The 19,196-nt window shown below is 39.4% G+C and overlaps 1 protein-coding gene across 1 annotated transcript in view; it reads left to right on the forward strand.

Moving 5' to 3' along the window:
• The window catches only part of pear1 (platelet endothelial aggregation receptor 1), a 45,626-nt gene that overhangs the window by 5,957 nt on the left and 20,473 nt on the right, over positions 1-19,196 (forward strand). Inside the window, 3 exon segments of the mRNA XM_054621698.1 lie at positions 15,393-15,503; positions 16,498-16,599; positions 16,698-16,798. Coding sequence (XP_054477673.1) covers positions 15,397-15,503; positions 16,498-16,599; positions 16,698-16,798 — 310 coding nt within the window. The 5' untranslated portion in view covers positions 15,393-15,396.

A 19,196-nucleotide genomic window follows, 5' to 3' on the forward strand; every position in this document is an offset into this window, starting at 1 on the left:
GATGGAATAATTAGTTGGAGACAGATGATAATGAACCAGGGAGTTGTAGTCAATTACAGAGTAATGAGGAAAACATGTTTTCTTCAAAGACATTGTGAATTAAGTGCTGACAAGATACTCTGGGGTAACTTGCTTTTGCAATGTGTTAACAACTAAATTGCTTACTTGCTCGTTAACTGGTAAACAGTTTGAACTAATCTTCAGCACTTTTTGAAAAGCTGGAAGAATCTTCACCTCAAAAAAAAAAGAAAATCATCCACAACTCTCAGTGCTGTGTTTCCCACTGCGTCCCGTTTGCCTCTGGGCATCCATAAAAAGAAAAGTGTTAACAATTCATCCTCCACTTGGTTTCCTTGAGTTGGAACATCATACCTAAATAAGATGACGGGCTCCTGGACCTTCTCCCTCCTTCCATCCTCAGTGTTCGCCCTCCCATATTGTTGCCCAGGATGTCCTGTGTGGTGGCTTGTATCTGGCTCTTGTCTCCTCTTTGACCCCCGTCTTCCTGTTGTGTTGGACAGACATGCAGGTGTCATACCCAAAAAAGGCCCAAGAGGCTAATGTGTTGCACATTGCAGATGCCAGGGCCGTTTTTTAACTTAAGCTCATTCTGCAGCGCATAGTCTCATCTTTCTTTAGCCACGAGGCCTTCCAACAAAGTGAATTAATGGCACCACCTGTGGGGTTTGAAACTGTTTCAGTCCAGTGACACTGCTGGGAAAAGCATGGAGGATAAGACTTAAGTAAAGGAACATCTCTGAGGGTTCACCTTCAGGGTAGCACACGTGGCTCAAGTGTTTTTTGTGAAGAAAGTACGGCGTTAACTACCAGATGCTTGCAGGATGAGGTCCATCTGGAGACTGGGAAGGAGAAGGAGCTTTTGGGGCTGCAAAAAAAATGATCACTTAATAAGTTGCAGGTTTCCACCTTGTCCTCCAGAAAGGCAGCACACCATGTGCATGTGCTTGGCCTGTAAATCAATAGGGTTTAACTTTTAGGAATTTACTGGCCCAGACTGGACTTCCTGGAAATAGAGTTAAAGAAGGAAAGCAGATAGAGATAATAACTGATAACTGTTCTGGTGAACTCTACCTGCCGTGATGGTAGTCTGCTGCTGCCTGTGTTCATGTTCTGCCAAGTCTTTCCTGGTTATCTAGGTCCTTACTGTAGGTTACTGTAGACGCTGGACCCACATGGGAGTAATTGAAAATGTACATCTGTCTCCCAGTATGCAGCTCCCACTCTCCTTGCGTAATGTTTGTACCACCCTACAGTCAGCAACACTTCAATCTTTTGTAAATCACCAATTCATTTTCCATGTTGAATAAATGGTACCATAAATGAATCCTTGAAACAAGTGGTAGAAAAACATCAACAACAACAACAGAAAAATATGGCTGTATGATTCCCAGCTCGCTGCATATCAGCAGCTGCAAAGAGAGGGGGGGGAAAAAAAGTCTGCCATCCAGTCACATTAGAAGTGTTGTCTTAATCGAAACCAGATGTGGAGCGGTTAAAGCCTGTTACTGTAAATTGCTCTCTCTCTTTCATAGAGCCGTGCCTCAAAAACTGGATAAAAGGAAGATGCTTCTCGTGATATTATTCAGACGCCGCAGACATTTAGAGGGATCAACATAATGTTGTCAGTCGCCAATGACCCCCCAGGAAGCCCATATTTTACAAAACATAACTCAATAAAACACTCAGCTGTTTTTATATAGTAGGCCTTGTTCAATACAGAAAAGAAAATTCTCACTAAGCACAGCATCAATTATTTATTATAGGCTTAGAACTGGGTTTTGTGGACACATTCAGCTTCTGTGCTCGTGGAAGGCTTTTTTGCCAAAGCAGATGGGGGTCGATTTCACACCTCCCCAACAGAGTTTGGACAGCAGCTCCCCGACCATGAGGGTCAAAAACCACAAGAGTAAGCAATCTGCACGGTCTGGAGCCAAAAACAAAGGTCGTAATGGAAAGAAAAGGAGAGCTGTGTGCTCGTGTGTGTGGGTGTGTGTGTGTTGAGGTACATAAAACAGGCAAGGTCTGTGCGAGCACATCTGTGTTTATGTCGATGTTCGATACAGAGTTTTGTGATGGCTTGGCAGTTTTGGCCGCCTGCAGAGGTTCAGCGTTTCCCTTTAGTGGCTGCAGCCTGGTCGCCTGTTTCCCCTCGTAAGAAACTACGAGTCAAACATGCGATCGGAGAAGTGCGCTCTGTTTACTGACCAGCATACGAGGGACAGGCTGTAAAGTTTAGCAAAGCTGTGGAAAAGTTTCAGATTGTTTTTGCATCCATCACCAACCTTGAAGTACATCCAGATGTGCACAATGCTTTAATGAAACCCTAGAGCCATTAATAAAAAGTATAAGAGTCTTTGCATCAATGACTATATAAAATATAACATACATAAATATATATATAAATCGTGTGACTAAATGATTCTCTAGTTCTCAGGTTTGAAGGATGAGTCTGGTGTTTTTCTATATTTTTCTTTTTGTCAACAAATGCACCAAAACAAACAATGTGTCAGTGGCTCTCTAAATACTGTCTGACTTCCCCCCCTCTGTCTGAACCCCCAAACCCAGGGTTTCCTACTGAAAACATAAATCTTTAAAAACAACTCAAAAATAAAATAAAAAAGCCCTGTAATTTCAAAAAACAGCTGGGCTCTTCGGGTTTGTCACTAAAATAGAGGAAAATGTACAATTGTTTGGGACTACTTTCAGCCACTGATCAGTAGACATTTGATACGATAGTGAGTATTTACTGCAGCAGGACGGTGTATGTGGGATGGACTCTAAATAAACTATAGGGCCAGTGTTCATCATCATTAAGACACATGTCACCCAGTGCAACAGTGTAGCTTGTTGTGTTGAAGTTTCCCTTCGGGCTTTGCTACAAACTTTGAGTGCAAGCTGTAACCGTGTTAACTTCAAAACCAGATCCAAGTAGAGTTCCTGACGTCTATCAGATCAATTTGAGACCAAAACCACAACTACTCGAGTCAAATTGACCTCTTCACATTGAAAAAAACAAATTATAAAAGAAGACAAAGAGTCAATTATCAGTTAAAGTTGCAGCATGAACAGTTTCCATTAGTAGAAACGAATGATTTTGGGGTTTCTTAAGCCTCAACAGAGATGTTGATCTAGATGCCCATACAACCTCACTGCATAGAAAGGATCCTACAGGTTTGCATTCATGGTTAGTAAATAGATTATTACTAATGCAGTGGCTACATGTACTTTTGTGATTTGGCAGCAAACTGTCAAGACAAAGTCTTATACTGACCAAGATAAATAACCAAACCAAGACTGCATGTCCTGGTCTTAAAACCAATTCAATAGTCGTTTGCTTAATATAATACTGGCTTTGTTTTCTTCACAAAGAGTTATTCTGCTCAGAGACACTTATGTGATCGTTGCAAGGGTTCAGTGGCGGTTGTGTCTGTTTTCTTAAGCTCCTCTGAAGATTTTAAAGGCTCTTGACCTCTTGGCCTGCTCTGTATATTTTACAGGAACTGTGTGTACTAATAAATATGGCATGAGAAATTAGCATGAGGATAAAGACCGAAAACCTCACAGGGGTCAATGGGGGAATTAAAAGTTACTGACATGGTTCAGGAAAATGTCGCTGTGCAACTACAGCTCTTTCCGAGTTTCTGTTAGTAACTGTTAAAGAAATCAAATTAGTCAGTGTACTGTAATAAAGTGCAGATGTGTTGCCTTGCAGTGCGAGGATTAAGATACATCTCTAGCAAGAGCAAACAATTAGTAAATATTCATATTTGCAAAGATGCAAAATACTTTCACAATGTCCAGATTAGCAAATCATAACATACAGTAGGAGCACGATCAAATATACGTTTTGTTTTGTAAATCGTCATATAAAACACCTGCTTTTTTAACAAATACTTCTGTATCTTAAGTATGGGTTAGATTGAGGTCAGTTTTGCAAAGATTTGACGGTTAATCGATTAGTCAATTGACAGTAAAAGAATCTGCAACTTTCTGATAACGGATTAATCTGTTAAATTCATTTTCAAGACAAACATCTGATAGTTCCAGGTGGTCAAATGTAGGGATTTGCTGCTTTTTTTTGGTCTTACATTTCTAAAAATATGTACCGTTTTAGATTTTGTGTTTGTCGAGGAAAACAAAAATTTCTCTGTGGGCTCTTGGATATTGTGATTTTTGACTGTTTAATGATGTTTGATCGGCAAAACTATAAACTGATTAATCTAGAGAATTAACAACAGATTAGTAAATTGCAGCCCTAATTGTTTTGTAAATGTTCCAAATCACTGTCTTTTTGACAAATTAACTAATTCCTAGATTAGAACAAAATGAGATTAATGGGAATAGAGCTGCAATGACTCGTCTGCAAATTAATCTGCAATTATTTTAATAGTCAACTAATCATTTAAGTCATTTTTCAAGCAAAAACCTGGACTGACAAAACTAAATATTGGATGACATCACCTTTGGCTCCAGTATATTGTGATTTTCACTGTTTTCTCAAGTTTTATTGGACAAACAAATAACTGAATAATGAAGAAAATAATCACTATAAAAGTGAGCCTTTCTCAACTGCCATTTGAAAACACAGCACAGCAGTATTCCTTTCAATGCCATAACTATTAATCCATTTTGAGATTAGGAAGTAATAATAAAATCATCACAGGACTATTTCAGTCAGATTAAAAGAATCATGGCCTTATAATAAAGTCATAGAATGAAATTGCAAATACAAGAGAACAACATGACTCACGCAAACATCCATAGCCAGAGAACAGAGAGCTTCCTGAGCGGCAGCGGAGAATGAGCGCGACAGTGAAGCACAGGAAGAGATGAGGAGGAAGTGTCCGTCTGAATCAACAAGTTGTCTGTGATACATGCCGAAACAATGGCACAGAGGACATTCCAGCTGATCAATCAAGCGTCGCAGCCATTAGAAATATCCTGCCCATAGAGACTTTATGGCAGAGATCTCTCCAAATAGTTAGAACGTGATTCAGCATTCACACAAGTTTGATATTCTTGTGCTGTTAAATGTGTTTTTCATTCAAGGATGCATGCAGTTCATTACATCTTGGCTCGCTCTCGTAGCCACGTTAGCAGAGTGGCTCTAGGGACGGAAATGCCCGTAACTCGAAACACCACTGTGGCTCGGATGGAAATATCTAAAAGTTTGTGGAGATGTTCATGGTGCTCAGAGGATGAATGTCAATGACTTTGATGTTTCAAGTCACATTTCTGAGTGATTCAGTGAAATATCTCAACATCTGAAAGGTGGATTGGCACATTTTCCTCAAACATTCATAGTTCCCAGAAGATGTATCCTATGGATTTTTGTGATCCACTGGCTTTTCTTCTAGTGCCACCATTAGGTTTTTACATTTGAGGTTTTGACTGAAATGTCGCAACTTCTATTAGCCATAAATTGAGTTTCATCTGAAAAATTTAAATTTGTCCAATACTTGTGATTTACGGCAAAAACTACTATGATTTGTTAATAAGTTTTTCTTATAAACTGGAATGAGTTAATAAAGTAAGGTGTTTCTTTTAAGGGGTAAAAAATCTGTCTATAAATAGTTACTAAAATGTCTTCATGTTTATATCACATTATAACTTGTTTTTGTCATTAGAGATAGGACAAATCTGCTACACTCGAACATGAAGCCTAGTAAGTCCAGTAAATAGTCAAAAAATGCTAAATTCTTGTTGTTGTAGATCTGAATCTGTCTCCCTTTTAGATCCTGGTTTTCATGGTTTGTCAACCATCCTAAAGTCCTTGGTGTCAAAAGCTTATTTGCTCACAAGTTTGAACTTCACTCAACCGTCACTGTGCGATAAAGCCCCACTGCGGACACAGATGGTTCATGTGACAAACAACCACCATAAGTGTGAATTTTAAAACACTACTTATGTTTCTTACCAGCTGCAGCCTTCTAATGTTGTGGACTGAGAGGTTTTTCGCATGTGCTCTTACTGTGAGAATTTACAATGCAGAGCTGTGTTTTCTGGTCACGGTTTGTGGAATAAAGCTGTGTTTTTTACAAGGACTCTACGTGTCTCCACACCAGCATGATCCACAGAGCATTACAGCACATATAATTACAGCTCTGTATGGTCAGGTCCCTTTTGAAACCTCAGCCAGGACTTCCATTTTGGGTTTTCCACCAATTCACTCTCTAAAGTTTTAATAAAACGCGTGTTGTGAAGAGAACAGACACGATTTCAATCAAAGGTGTGCAAGTCTGTGTTTTTGTTTATTCTGCTCCATAGAGGTGAACTGGTGTATTTATTAGAGCGTCTCTGTGTTTAAGTTTGTTTTTGTGGTCCCTCTGCTTTCTCTGACCATTGAAGCCACAGCCATCCTGCCTGTGGTTTTTGGTCTGGAGTGTGGAGGACCAGGCAGCAGTTTGCACTGTGGGTCTGTGTAGGAGAGTGCACGAGCCTCAAACGTGTCGGAGTAATGCATCAGGGAGAGCAAAGGCCTCCAACTGGCGAGAAGCCCAGCTCAAAAAACAAAAAAAGGACTTCAGTGTAAACCACATCAGATCACACACATCTGCACAAAGTAAACATTTGATGAATGAAGAAAACAAGGATTGTTTATTTGATTTTTCATCAACGTCCCAAAAGACTGCGGTTACAACAGATTTGATTTTATTCCCTGTGCAGTCATACTGTTGTATCATGCAAAATATTTGGTCCTAGAGATCAATGCATAACAGTGTTCTTGAGTATTAAAAGCAGGGTTGGCAATCTTGAGAAACTAGAGTACGCTAGATTTGAAAGTTTTCCAAAGTAGATAGCCCTTCCCTTCAGGCCTCCATACAAAGCCACTGCCTTAAAATTCCCCTCAAAACATAATTCACAATGCAGATTTGTAGAATGGGATAGTAATTTTTAGGAGAAGGGCTAAAACAATAACTGTACTGTTGCATAACATCAAAGTCACACTTAACAGAGTAAAGTTTCTATTTAGTTCTACGAAAGGGCAAGAGTAAAAATGAAGATCTTTGTAAAGAAATTCAATACTTTTAAGGCCTTATTTTCATATTAAATGAAATGCACGTTAAAGACCCTGCAGGGGCCCTGAGACAAAAGTCTACTCTACTCTGTCCTCTGCTCAGCTCATGTTGATGTCCTCATGCGCTCCAAAACAACAGCGTTACCATGGTGACCTTATCACTCCAGCCCCTGATATCCACAGGCTCTGTTCTCCATCACCGTGGAGACAGATGCTGTCACATGAGCTCCAGTACCTTCTGACCTCACTCAAAAAGGCACTCTCCAACATAAACACACACTAGCTCTCGCTTATCGTACTATTAGCTATTTACCACGACAGGAAAAGGTGTGGACATCGCTCATTACATCCTCTCGGATCCCGTCATCTCAAATCGGCTTCTGCTTTCATGTTTACGTAGTCAGAGTTCGTTTTCAGTCACATTTTTTGTCTCCTGCCTCAAGATTTTTAGTTTGCTGTGTTTCAGAGTATACATTTTATACATTTATTGCATGTCTTTATGCAATAAATTTATTGCAACACAGTTTTGTTTTTGTTGGTCGCTGCAAGGTGAATATTTAAGACAGCTTACTGACAGATCTGCTGCCTGTCATTGGTTCCCCGTGGAACCTAAACCTGAATGAATGTAACGTGGGGACCAGGAAGGTGGGACACACACACACTGCATTCTGTTTTTCTCAGTTACATAAAGGATCCCCGACCACAATGACTGAAATTGACAAATGAAAGCTGGCCTTACGTTGCCTTAGAGATGACATCGAGTTGACTTATTTCGTTAGTTTTTCCATCCCAGCTCCCCTAATTAACAGAGCTTTAAAACGACTCGACCAAAGGACAGATTGGCAGGCAGCACAAGGCATCTGTCGTTGTATTTAAGAAATCTTTTGTTGCGGAGGATCCAAATTATTTATTCCCATGTTATTACTGGAAATTCAAGCAAAGTTGTGGGGCAGATCTGCTGATATAATTATAAGATAGAGCTGCAGAAAAAGGGGTCAAATTAAGACAATTAAAGTTTGAAAAAAGAAGACACAAAAACAGACTTTGCAAAGGTGTGCAGTAAGTTGAAAAGTTCAAATTTCTCACTTTTTTTTTGCTTCAGTCTTGCAGATAGAAAAACACAGCAGAGCTCACTCAGCTAAATTCAGACGTCCAAGCTCTGTGCAAGAACTCCCCCTCCTCTCTGCTTCGCTAGATCATCCTTTTGTCACGCAACTCCCCCGAGAACCGACAGCCACGTTTCAGCTGCCAAGAGTTTTCCACTGAAAAAGCTTTTTCCAGTGTGGGGGTTCAGCTCTTGTGGCAGAGTACCACCTTTTACCGTATATGATGTCTTTACTGTAAACAGAGGCAGACGTGTTGGTGTAGGCGTTGTGGATTTATTCTGGATGAAAGTTGATAATGTGGCCAAATTGATGAACAGCGTGACATATGTTGTGATAAGTGTGTTTCTTGAAGTTTTATGTGTTTTCTTAAAAATATTTTTTTTTTTGGGTGTGGCATGTAATTGTTTCTCACAGTCTCTGGTGTTGTTAAGGGTCTCAAAACCAGCCACCCACCAAACATGAGGCATAGCAGCAACTGGAGAGTGTGTGCCAGCCTCACCGCGCTATAGCAGCCGAACCGGTCCTGCGCGCCAAGATGAGAACCCAGATGCAAAGGATTATGGGTTTTATATTCAGTTTACAGTAACTCTGGTTTAATATGGGGTGGGATGGGGGGAGGGGGAGACTCGGGGGAGGGGACTGCGGTCGCTGTGTCACATGGAGGACTCTGGCTAATATATTCCAGTTTTTGCCCTCGAGCAGTTTTATAGATTTGTTTTTCTTAGAGCTAAACTGTAAAATTGCGACGCAAACCTTTGGCTCTTCTCCCTATTTTTTCGATACCCGGGGATGATCACAATCAGAGGGTGATCATTTAAATCTCCTTAACGCTGCGATACACACCACGACTTTACGGGCCAACTTTTAAGCGTAATTGTGCACAGCAATGCTTTAATCATGTGCGGTGTTACTATCGTGTTGCCAGGAATCATTTGAGTTGATTTTTTTGTTCTTTCTTTCTTTGTCTGCTGCTGGCGGTTTTGCCAATTTATAATGCACACAATTTTTGCAGAGTGCATTGGTTTCCCATCTAGTTTTCATGTCAAGGACTCATTAAAGGGCCTGCAGTCAGCCACAGACTCCTGTTCGCTACGATTGTGTGTGAGGGAGTCCACAAGATTTTACTTACAAAATTCACTTTGGGTAGGAAAGGCACTTGGGAGTAAAGTCTGATGCAAGAGCAATGATTCTTTATTGCTGCTCTCTCATTGTTTTAATGGTATCATAATGGAGTTTAACCACTCCTTATCCCTCCCTTTGGGAACCACCGGTCGATTAAAATCACTCCTTCAGCCGTATGCTGATGGGTTGGGCAGGCTACTTTTATTTTGAAACTTTCTTCCACTGCAGTGACTGATTACCTCATTACAACTGTAATCAGTAAGCCAAGGGTTTACATACATTTTAAATGTATTCAGATTACTATCATCTACCTAGAAATGTATCATTTTTAAATTGTGAAATACTATGACTAAAGTTTAAGAAATGTGTCATGTTTAAAATACATTTTTATAAAACAAAACACCTGCCCTCACTTAAATGCCCTTCCAAGTTTCTTTATTTTTATTTTCTTAAGTATTCCCTGAAGTAATCCTTTAATGTTTTTCAGAACATGTATAATTGAATATACCTTATATTACATTACACAATAATAACCACTTCTGTTTTCTATTATAATACTCTAAATGGAAAAACACGCTTTCTGCTCAAACCTTGCAGGCATCATCGTCAAGTTAGCCTGTTTTATTAGTGAACTTATTATGAACTGTTTTACATCAACCATTAAACTGTTATGAGGATGTGGTGCTGATATTAGAGTGACTTATTACCAGGATAGCAGGAAACATGACATAATGAACTGCACTTTGATTCACACTTCTAAGCCCAACAAGAAAGCACCTGCAGGATCGTGTGTCATGACCTACAATATTTCACTATATCCTGCCTTTCTTTTGTTGCCTCATTGACTTTGGTTAGAGTTTTAAAATAGTGCACAGAATAAAGGCATAAGAGGCAAAGATGTTATGCTATTGATTCTGGAAGAACATGCCGGAGTCTGCAATGCCAAGAAAAAGCTCAGAAAGCTTTGAAAACATTAGAGAAACAGAGTCTGGAAGACGGGAGACACGCTCTATAGTTTCTGTGTTGGACATCAGAGCACCTCGACATGAAAATAAACTTGTATTTGGCAGAGCTGTTTGTCTCCATCTCTCTCTCTCTGTCGCTGTCTCTCTTAACAGCCCAGCCAATATGTCATTACGTCTATTTTATTTTTCTTTCCCTCATGGCATACACTTCCAGTGGGTGATTTATATTTTCTGCAGCAATTAACACTGCAACTGCATAGAAATAAATAAAGACAGAAATCGAAGGACACAAAGAAGCCGTTTGATCAGTGCCATTTGCTTTGCCAGTCCACAGACATTCGTGGTCCCCAGAGGATGAATCCTATTGACTAAAGTGTTCCACTGACTTTTCCTCTTGCACCTCCAGCAGGTCAAAATATTCAGTAATCCAGTGAAATATCTCAACATCTACTCTGGATTTGCTCAATTTTCGGTGCAGATATTCATGATTCCCAGTGGATGAACCCTAATGACAATGACTAATAGTAATCCCCTGACTTTTTCTCTAATGCAGTCATTAGTTTGAAATTTGTGGTTTATAGTGAGATTTCACAAATTGTCTAGAAGTGTTTGCAAGTGGTTTTATTTGGTAATTTTATGTGTTTCTAGATTTATAGATATCGTAAATTGCTGTTGAAATACCGCTGGTTAAGCTGTTGTTATTAAAGGCATAGTTTGACATTTTGGGACATAGGCCTAGGCTTATTTGCTTTCTTGGCAAGAGTCTGATGAGAAGATAACATATTTCAATATGAAACTGTAACCAGCAGCCAGTTAGGATAAAGCAACCAGCAACCTTGTGGTGACAAGACATCTGGAAATCACTGTGATAGTCCAAGAACTAGTCCCACATAACACCCTATAAAACCACTACTTGATGGAGCAGAGTTTCTGTATGGATTAAACAAACAAAATGTAACATTTAAATAGTTAAAGTTATGGATACTGGTAGGCAGATTTTTATCCAGGGACAGAACCAGGCGAGCTGTTTCTTTCTGTTTCAAAGTCTTTAAGCTAAGCTAAATTTAGATCCCTTTGGCTCCAGTTACAAAAAATAATGGACAGACATTAGAGTGGTATCAAACCTCTCATTTATTTCCCCAAATGTCAATCTTTTACCTCAACAGGTTGTTGTGATGTGATGCTATTGTAAATATTAGAGAAGGAGGTCCTGTTTCTATATGGATGTAGCCTTTATCATGAGTCTTTATCTAGTGCCAACATGCAGTCCAATGAGGATATTCATCTGTCAAGAAAATAGCTCTCTTGCATAAAATCGTATCAAAATAATTTTCTACTTGTCAGCGCTTATGTGTCCTGGAGGGCCTTTGATTGATGCAGAATACGGTAATAACATGGGTACGTGTGTCTAGCGAAGATTAATATAAAACCAGTGCATCTGTTTTCATTTGGGCTTTGTTTTCACTGAAGCCCCTGTGTGGTTCTGTTAAGAGCATTGCGGGGCCCTTAAACAGCTCACAGCATTCCTCCGTTGGTACAATGCGTGTACGCGTGGGCCGCTGAATTGGGCCGCGACAGAATGAGTCAGTCAAGAGCAGCTCAGTGAATTAGCAAAATGCTCTCAGACACTAAAAATAGTTTCTCTCTGAACTCGTTTCAGCGTATGGGACTCATTTGATGTGTGTGTGTGTGTGTGTGTGTGTTTGTGTGTGTGTTATGTCTCCAGAACGTAACAACACATGATCGGTCCTTGAAAGCGAGTCAAACTGTAGTGGGTGTTGGGAGTGTGCATGTGCATGCATGTGGACTTTATGTGTGTGGTGTTTTGCCTATTTTATACCGGTTTATAGAGCCACATGAAAGTTTCATTGACACTGGATGAGATTGTCTGTTTTTTTCCCCAGTACAAAGAAGATCAAAACATGTTGGAGCAACCTCCACTATTGTGGTGTTTCACTGATCTTAGTCCAGTCCTTGCCTTTTTGACCAGTGGTTGTGAAATGTTGATGTGTGCATACAACACTTCCAGTTAGCTGCTAGCTAAATGCATAACAACTGGACGGAAAGACTGTCGCGATACATCACGCTACTTGTGCTTTTCTGCTGCCTATAGCCAAGCTTGTCCAAGTGCAAAGGTTCAGAGCTGCAGTTTGGAAAAAAGCTCAAAGGAAATAATGATAGCTTAGGGCTGGATGTAATGGAGTAGAAGGCTATTATGTGAGAAGGAGGAAAGGGGGAGAATCAATCAATCCACAGTTGTGGTGGAGTTTTGTGTAAAACTCTTTTAGAGTACCTGCCCTCCTTTATTCCACTAAAAGGAAGGGTAGCCTCCTGGAAGAGTCCAGTTTCCTGCTAATGATACTAACACATGGAGCAGCAGACGTCTACCTGCCTTCCCCTCCCCACTGTAGGTAACCCAAACAAGTGATGCAAACAACATCTGAGCTCGATTTCAAAACAACTCCGTCTACACTCATTTAGCCCTCTTTCTCAGCATTTAAGAATTTCCCATGCGGTTTGAAGGCCCTCTCTAATGAAGCACAATTAAAATGAAAAGAAGGTAATGAAAAATATTTACCCCCAGTCCAATGAAGTGGCTGGTGAAGTTGATGACTCCTCCTAATAAAAGCCATATGCTTGTTCTCATAAAAGTCTGTTTTTGTGGCACAAATTTCTGAGGCGTTAGCGCTGGTGCCAGTGAGTGAATTAACTCCTGGCAGTGGGAAGAAGAGTAGTAAGAGTCAGTTTATCAGAAGCAGAAGATTTCTGCACTCAGTCTGATTTATGCTGCAACCCTCACCATGCCAAATCTCCAGCAGTGATAACAAGCCACTGGACAGAGTTAACATAGAAGTTAATCAAGCTTATTATTGATTTCCGTGGTGTTTATGGTGGACTGCTACTACTAAAACATCAAATAATCCATATTCTGATGGAATTTGTTTTTATGCAAAGGATCATAAAGAACACATTTTGTAAACATACATGAAATTGCTCTGATGGGAGTTTAACCGCTGACTTCGGCACTATTAGAGGCACGTATTATTCACCAAGCCACAGGCAAGTCTTCTGGTCTTTGGGAAATTTCCTGAAATTTCCCGAGCACAGTGACTTAAAATAAAAATATGTGCATGAAAAGTGAGAGAAATATGATTCTCCACCACAAATTGATGACATGAAGGAAATAAGGCTAGAAAGCAGTTTGACAATGAAATGATGGAGAATAAACTACTGCCAGAAACTAGGGTCAAATCTCTGAATCATACATAGTTTTCTTGTGGATTTACTTTTGTGTTGATCTGACTTAACCTTGACTAAAACCTTACTCCCTTTCGTACCAAAGTTAATCACATAAACGTAACTCTTACTTACCTTTTAAAGTGACAACAGTCAGGTGGAAAATTTCATGCAATTCACAGAAAAAACACAATCCCCATGGGAGAATCCATTCTCATTTTTAAGAAGGCCAAAGCAGGTTGTTTGTGTGTGTTTGTGTATAAGGGTTTTTCTTAGAAGAATTGCTTAAAATGCAAATACGTGCGTTTAATGTGAAAGAAAGTGTGTTTTGTAGTACTTTTGGTCAAGCCTGCAATATATATTACTATTGGATGGATTGCCATTACATTTTGGACAGATATCCAATAGCAGTTCCTAAGTACTGCCTCAAAGAGCTGTTAGCAGGCTATAGACAGATAGTTAATTTAGTTTTCATTTGTATCTTATTTGACTGAAAACTTACAACAATTCTTAGTGTAAGATATTTGTAAAGTTTAAATTGGTTTCATTTAATTCCGTGTGATGATTTAAACTCTCAAAAGTGTGAAATTTCAAGTAACTTTTTTGAGGATGGACCTAAGTTTTACCAGTAAAAGAGACATTTGTTGTTACTGCCTCTGATCAGTGAGATGTTTCTTCATGAACAACATAATCTTGATCAGTGTTTACAATGCCACTATGTCATCTGAAATCTCCCAAAGGCCGTGAGTAGAGGACATGAGGAGCCCGGGAACATTAATTCTGTCAAGCGCTACTTGTTAAGAAAACAGAGAGGAAAAGGCCTGACTGATCCCAAGTCAACATGACGTTCCCTTTTTCATAGAAATGCCTTTGCGTTCCCACGACACTTTCACTAGAGGGCTCAGACCACTGGCCTGATCTTCTGTTCCATTTCCATGGGATATTTGCAAGGAGAAAAAAGGGGAAAAATTTGCCTCCCTTTTGCTCCCTGAGAGCCCAACAGGGTCCCCGTGCCGAGGCGCTCTCTTGGGCCGATGCACTGATCGGATCCAGATGCTGCTGGAGTGTGGAGGGGACAGCCGAGGAGCGTGGAGGCCTCACTGCAGCACTGATTGATAGCGGGGTCAGGATGAAGTAGGGAGCCACATTTCTTGACTCTGATCCCCGTTCTCTCTGCTTTTTACTTTCTTACTTATGCTCTCACTCTACCCCATCTATCCCATCTGCTGTCAGGTTTTTCTCCCGATGCCTGTGTTTTATGAACCCTGTTGAGACGGTGTGGAGCTCGGCGGGGAGCTTTAAATCTGGCTCTTTGCCTCACCTCTGCTGAGCGTTTAACGAACTCTTTAAAAGTCAATGGCTAAGTGTTAACCGCAGTTTATAGGTGCAGAGAACCAGCTTTCAATGAATCTGTCTATCTGTCACCCTGTGAAATGTTAATTATAGTAAATGAAAAACAAAAACAATGATTGTATATCTCTAGTTGAGAGCAGAAATGGAACTTTTTTTTTCCATCTGTGTGTGTGAGAAACATTTTCCATTGTATGTTTGCCTCACAGAGAGCTGCAGAGTTATTGCTGTATTTCAAGGCTTCTTAGATGTGTCACTCAGTGAACAAACTCCATAAACACTGTACTTTAGTTTTTCAAAATGGTACATAAAGGCAAGTAAATGAGTTGGACTTTTAATTTCCAATTTCGTAAAATCCAATAAAACAACGTTAGAAAACCTAATTTAAACAACTTCAGCTCTTCAACATGGCCTAAACTAATCTCTTTGCATCGTACAAATATTTATTTTATTGTGTCCGTCATCTAGTTTGTCGGCTAATAGAAAGGGAATATGTTTGGGTCTGGTGCCGTCCTTGCTGAAATGTTTGGGTTTTTGAATTCCTCTGTAAACGTCTGTCCTTTTTTCCCCCAGGACCATGCCAACTCTGCAGAGCTCCGCCGTCCTGCTGCTTCTGAGCTTCCTGATTGGTCTAAGCTACTCTCTGAACCCAAGAGACCCCAATGTGTGCAGCCTGTGGGAGAGGTGAGGCCTGGTTCACTTTGACAAACAAATACATGTCACTGTTGTTATCTCATGGGCTGGTCAAGATATTCATTCATCACATAAAGTAAACTTTTAATAAAAAAAAACAGCCTCACTGTGTTATGTACTAGCTTTACAAAATAAAAATGTATTGCCTGTCAGAGTAAACTGTCACAGTCAACAAAATCAAAATCCAAACCCCAACCACGGTTAGTGGCCATTTCTATTTTGTAACCAAAGATATGTAGATATTTACACGAATCCATAACTATCACTTGCTACAATTCACTTAAATCCGAGAAAAGTGAAGGTAGTTTTTCAAGCACTGATTTTTCTTCTTTGTTTTTTCATCTGAGCTAATTCTGTTACACTTCATGAATTTGCAGAATTCATGATGAGTGGATTAAGAAAGTGCAATTTTCATACTTTTGATTTGATTGTAATGTATTTTTTAAAGACTCTACAGCCACCAGGATCACCACAGTCATTAGGATTAATCAACAGCAGCAACCAACACATTTCAGGATTGATCAGTACGCTGGTTATTTTCTCAACAAAATGACTAATTGCTTTATGTATGAAATGTCAGGAAATAGTTAAAACCCCTGTTATCATTTCACACAAGGTGAGGTGATGTATTGAACATAATTCCAAAACCCAAATATATTCAGTTTTGTGTAACTTCAAAAAGAAAAGAGTCAGATCCTCACATTCGAGAAAGCTGGAACCAGCAAATGTTTCACATTTGTTTACAGAAAATAACAAATGATTAACAGATTATCAAACTAGAGACAATTTACTTTCTGATATTCAACTATATTGATTCATTGTTGAAAGGGACTATTAATCAGGGCCATGACTGGTAATCCATCTAAAAATCCCCCCTTTACAGGCAAATAACATGGTTCCCTATTCAAAAGTTAAACTTATAACACGGATACGTTTTGTACGGACTGTGAATGATTTACAGTATGTGTGATGTTCTGCTTTACAGCTTCACCACCTCAGTGAAGGAGTCCTATTCTCATCCTTACGACCACGTGACGGAGGAGCCTTGCTCCGACCCTCGGACCTCCTACAGATGCATGCGCCACAGGTAGCAGCATTGAGATGACTATTTTCCTGTCGCGCCTGACATCCTGTTCCTCTCAGCGGAGGGTCAAAGCGTCCTGTTTGACTGTGTTGTTTTTTCAGGATCACCTACAAGACGGCCTACAGGCAGGCGGTGAAGACAGACTACCGAGAGAGATACCAGTGCTGTCCTGGCTATTACGAGAGCAGAGACAGATGTGTCCGTAAGTAATTATGGAAACCTTTTTCTCTATCTCCTCCTCCGTCTGCCTACTTTTTCTTTTTTTTTTATCACTGAGACCGTAGAAAAGCTGAAACAGTTGCTGAGAAGAATATAAGTTTTGAGTTCAGAGAGGTTTTAATCTGTGGTTTAATATACCATCACTGCATAAATGACAAGTCAATTGATCCACAGGCCTTCGTCTGCTTTCATGCCCGCCTTGTATAGAAATAAAATAGTCAGGTAAACAATATGAAATTGTACATATAATAGATTTATCAGATTATTTCAGTTTCTTTTTACTAGTTTAATTTCAGCTTCCAGAGGACCTGCACACCTTTGAGTTTAAGATTTATATTTTATTACATTAGAAAGAGTGTGTTTCAAGCCCAAATTGTCTCTCCGTTTGTCAGGTTCAGAGATAAAGACACTCAGGTGTGTGTGTCCTTGAATAAATAGTCTTCTCTCACACAGGACTGTACCCAGTATTTAAGAAAAAGTGAGGTCCTGATTCCAATTAAACCCCTCCAAATCGCATCCCCCTGAGGATTATGACATGAACTGCTAAATGATTTACATTAAATTACATATCCCACTACACTATGTAAGGAATTAAGTTCTGATGCAGAAAAGCTGAACACTTAATTTAATCATAAATGAAGTAACAATGCACATTAATGAACATTCATGTAAATGTAGCTGAGGCTATTTTAAGATTAACATTTGGAAAGTTATTGAGATCACTTCTCAGCATGCAGAGCAATCTAAATTTCATCTCTTTGGGTCGACCTTAAAGTTGTCAAATCTAAATAAATAGCTAAAAAAAGAATGGGATCAGCTTGGTAAATTTCCACAAAGGATTACTTTTTATTTATAGACTGTATACGTCTCTGTAGTTGCTAAAAAGCCCCAAATCCCAGAAAAAGTACTGAGGACATGACCTCAGTGTCCTCAATGGTAGCTACGCCCCTGGTCCCACCCATTGGCGTGCAACATCAGTGCATTGCAAGCTAACATTGTGTATGAATAGAATTATGAAGAATTATCTCAAAATCAACAAATACCTCAAGACAAGTCAAACAATCTGTAGATTTATGAATTTTCTGTGTGATTCCTCTGAACTCAACAAAGAGACAAAACATTGTTTGTAATGTTAGAAAATAAGACTCTTAATAAGGGAGCATTTTTAACAGTGTTTAACTGATTATTTCCCCTTCATAGTTTTCTGAAAGTACAGCCGTTAGTGCACATGTGAAGGAGACCATGTAGCTAACTTTTTTTTGTCTTCTTTTTCCATGCAACATGCATAGTCAATATGAGCATCACATGACACTGGAATGACCACAATTATGGGTTCTGCTTCCCACCGGGGCTTCTCATGCTGATACTGGCTGTTCTAACTGGAACTTTAAAACGCAACTGTGTCTTGCTGACACTATGAAAACCCTCTTCATAATTTTCATATTAGTTAAAGAATTTCACATAATAATCAGCAACTACTATATAATCAACGAAGCATATGTTATTGATGAATTCAGAGGGGTGGCACTGCTGCCTGCACAGCTAAGCTTAGAAAAACAAGAAAAAAATTTGTCCAAAACACAAGACTTTAATACAATTTTACTCTATCCATATCCTTTCTTTCTGTTGTATTTTAGTTGTTTTGATGAGAATAATAGCTTAGTTTTGGTTATTATTTATTTTACACGACATGTTCGGTGTCTTTCTCCAAACATCTTGGCACCATGATAGAAACAAATGCACTTTAACATGTTATCTTTTGAATTCTGTATGTTTTGCAGATCCATAAATAAACGAAAATGAAATATGTTGGAAGTGGAAAAGCATTCCTACATATGGAGTCAGTTAGCATGACATCACCCAGGCTAATTTTTTATGTGATTAAAGTAATCATGAGCCTATCACCTCACTCCTAATCTTAACTTTTAACTGCTTTACTGTAAAGTTCATTGTCAGTTTAAGGTAGTCGTGTTTCAAAATAAATGTTTGGGTGCGGTAGTTAAAATAAACAACAGATAGTTCGCTGTTGTCGTCTGAAAATACCAAACTGAAGCAGCTGTTATTGCCGACAGTCAGCGGTGACATATGTAAATAAAGTCAAAACCATATATGGCCGCAAGGTTTGAGAAGATTCTACCTCAGCTTTACAAACTTTCACATACATCACTGGATGATCTCATCAGTGCATGTCGGTAATAACAAGGTTTCTGTTCTTTGTCCTTCAAAAACTGACATTTGGGAGATAAATGTTTTCATTCAGCAGAGATAATGTGCATTTTTGGTTGCCTCCTATTGTTGCGCCACCTTTCACAGCAGTGTTGCATGTGTGTGTGTGTGTGTGTGTGTGTGTGTGTGTGTGTGTCTGTGTGTGTGTATGTTTG

This window comes from Anoplopoma fimbria, chromosome 20 (genome assembly GCF_027596085.1).
Source record: "Anoplopoma fimbria isolate UVic2021 breed Golden Eagle Sablefish chromosome 20, Afim_UVic_2022, whole genome shotgun sequence".
In the NCBI taxonomy this organism is placed as follows: domain Eukaryota; kingdom Metazoa; phylum Chordata; class Actinopteri; order Perciformes; family Anoplopomatidae; genus Anoplopoma; species Anoplopoma fimbria.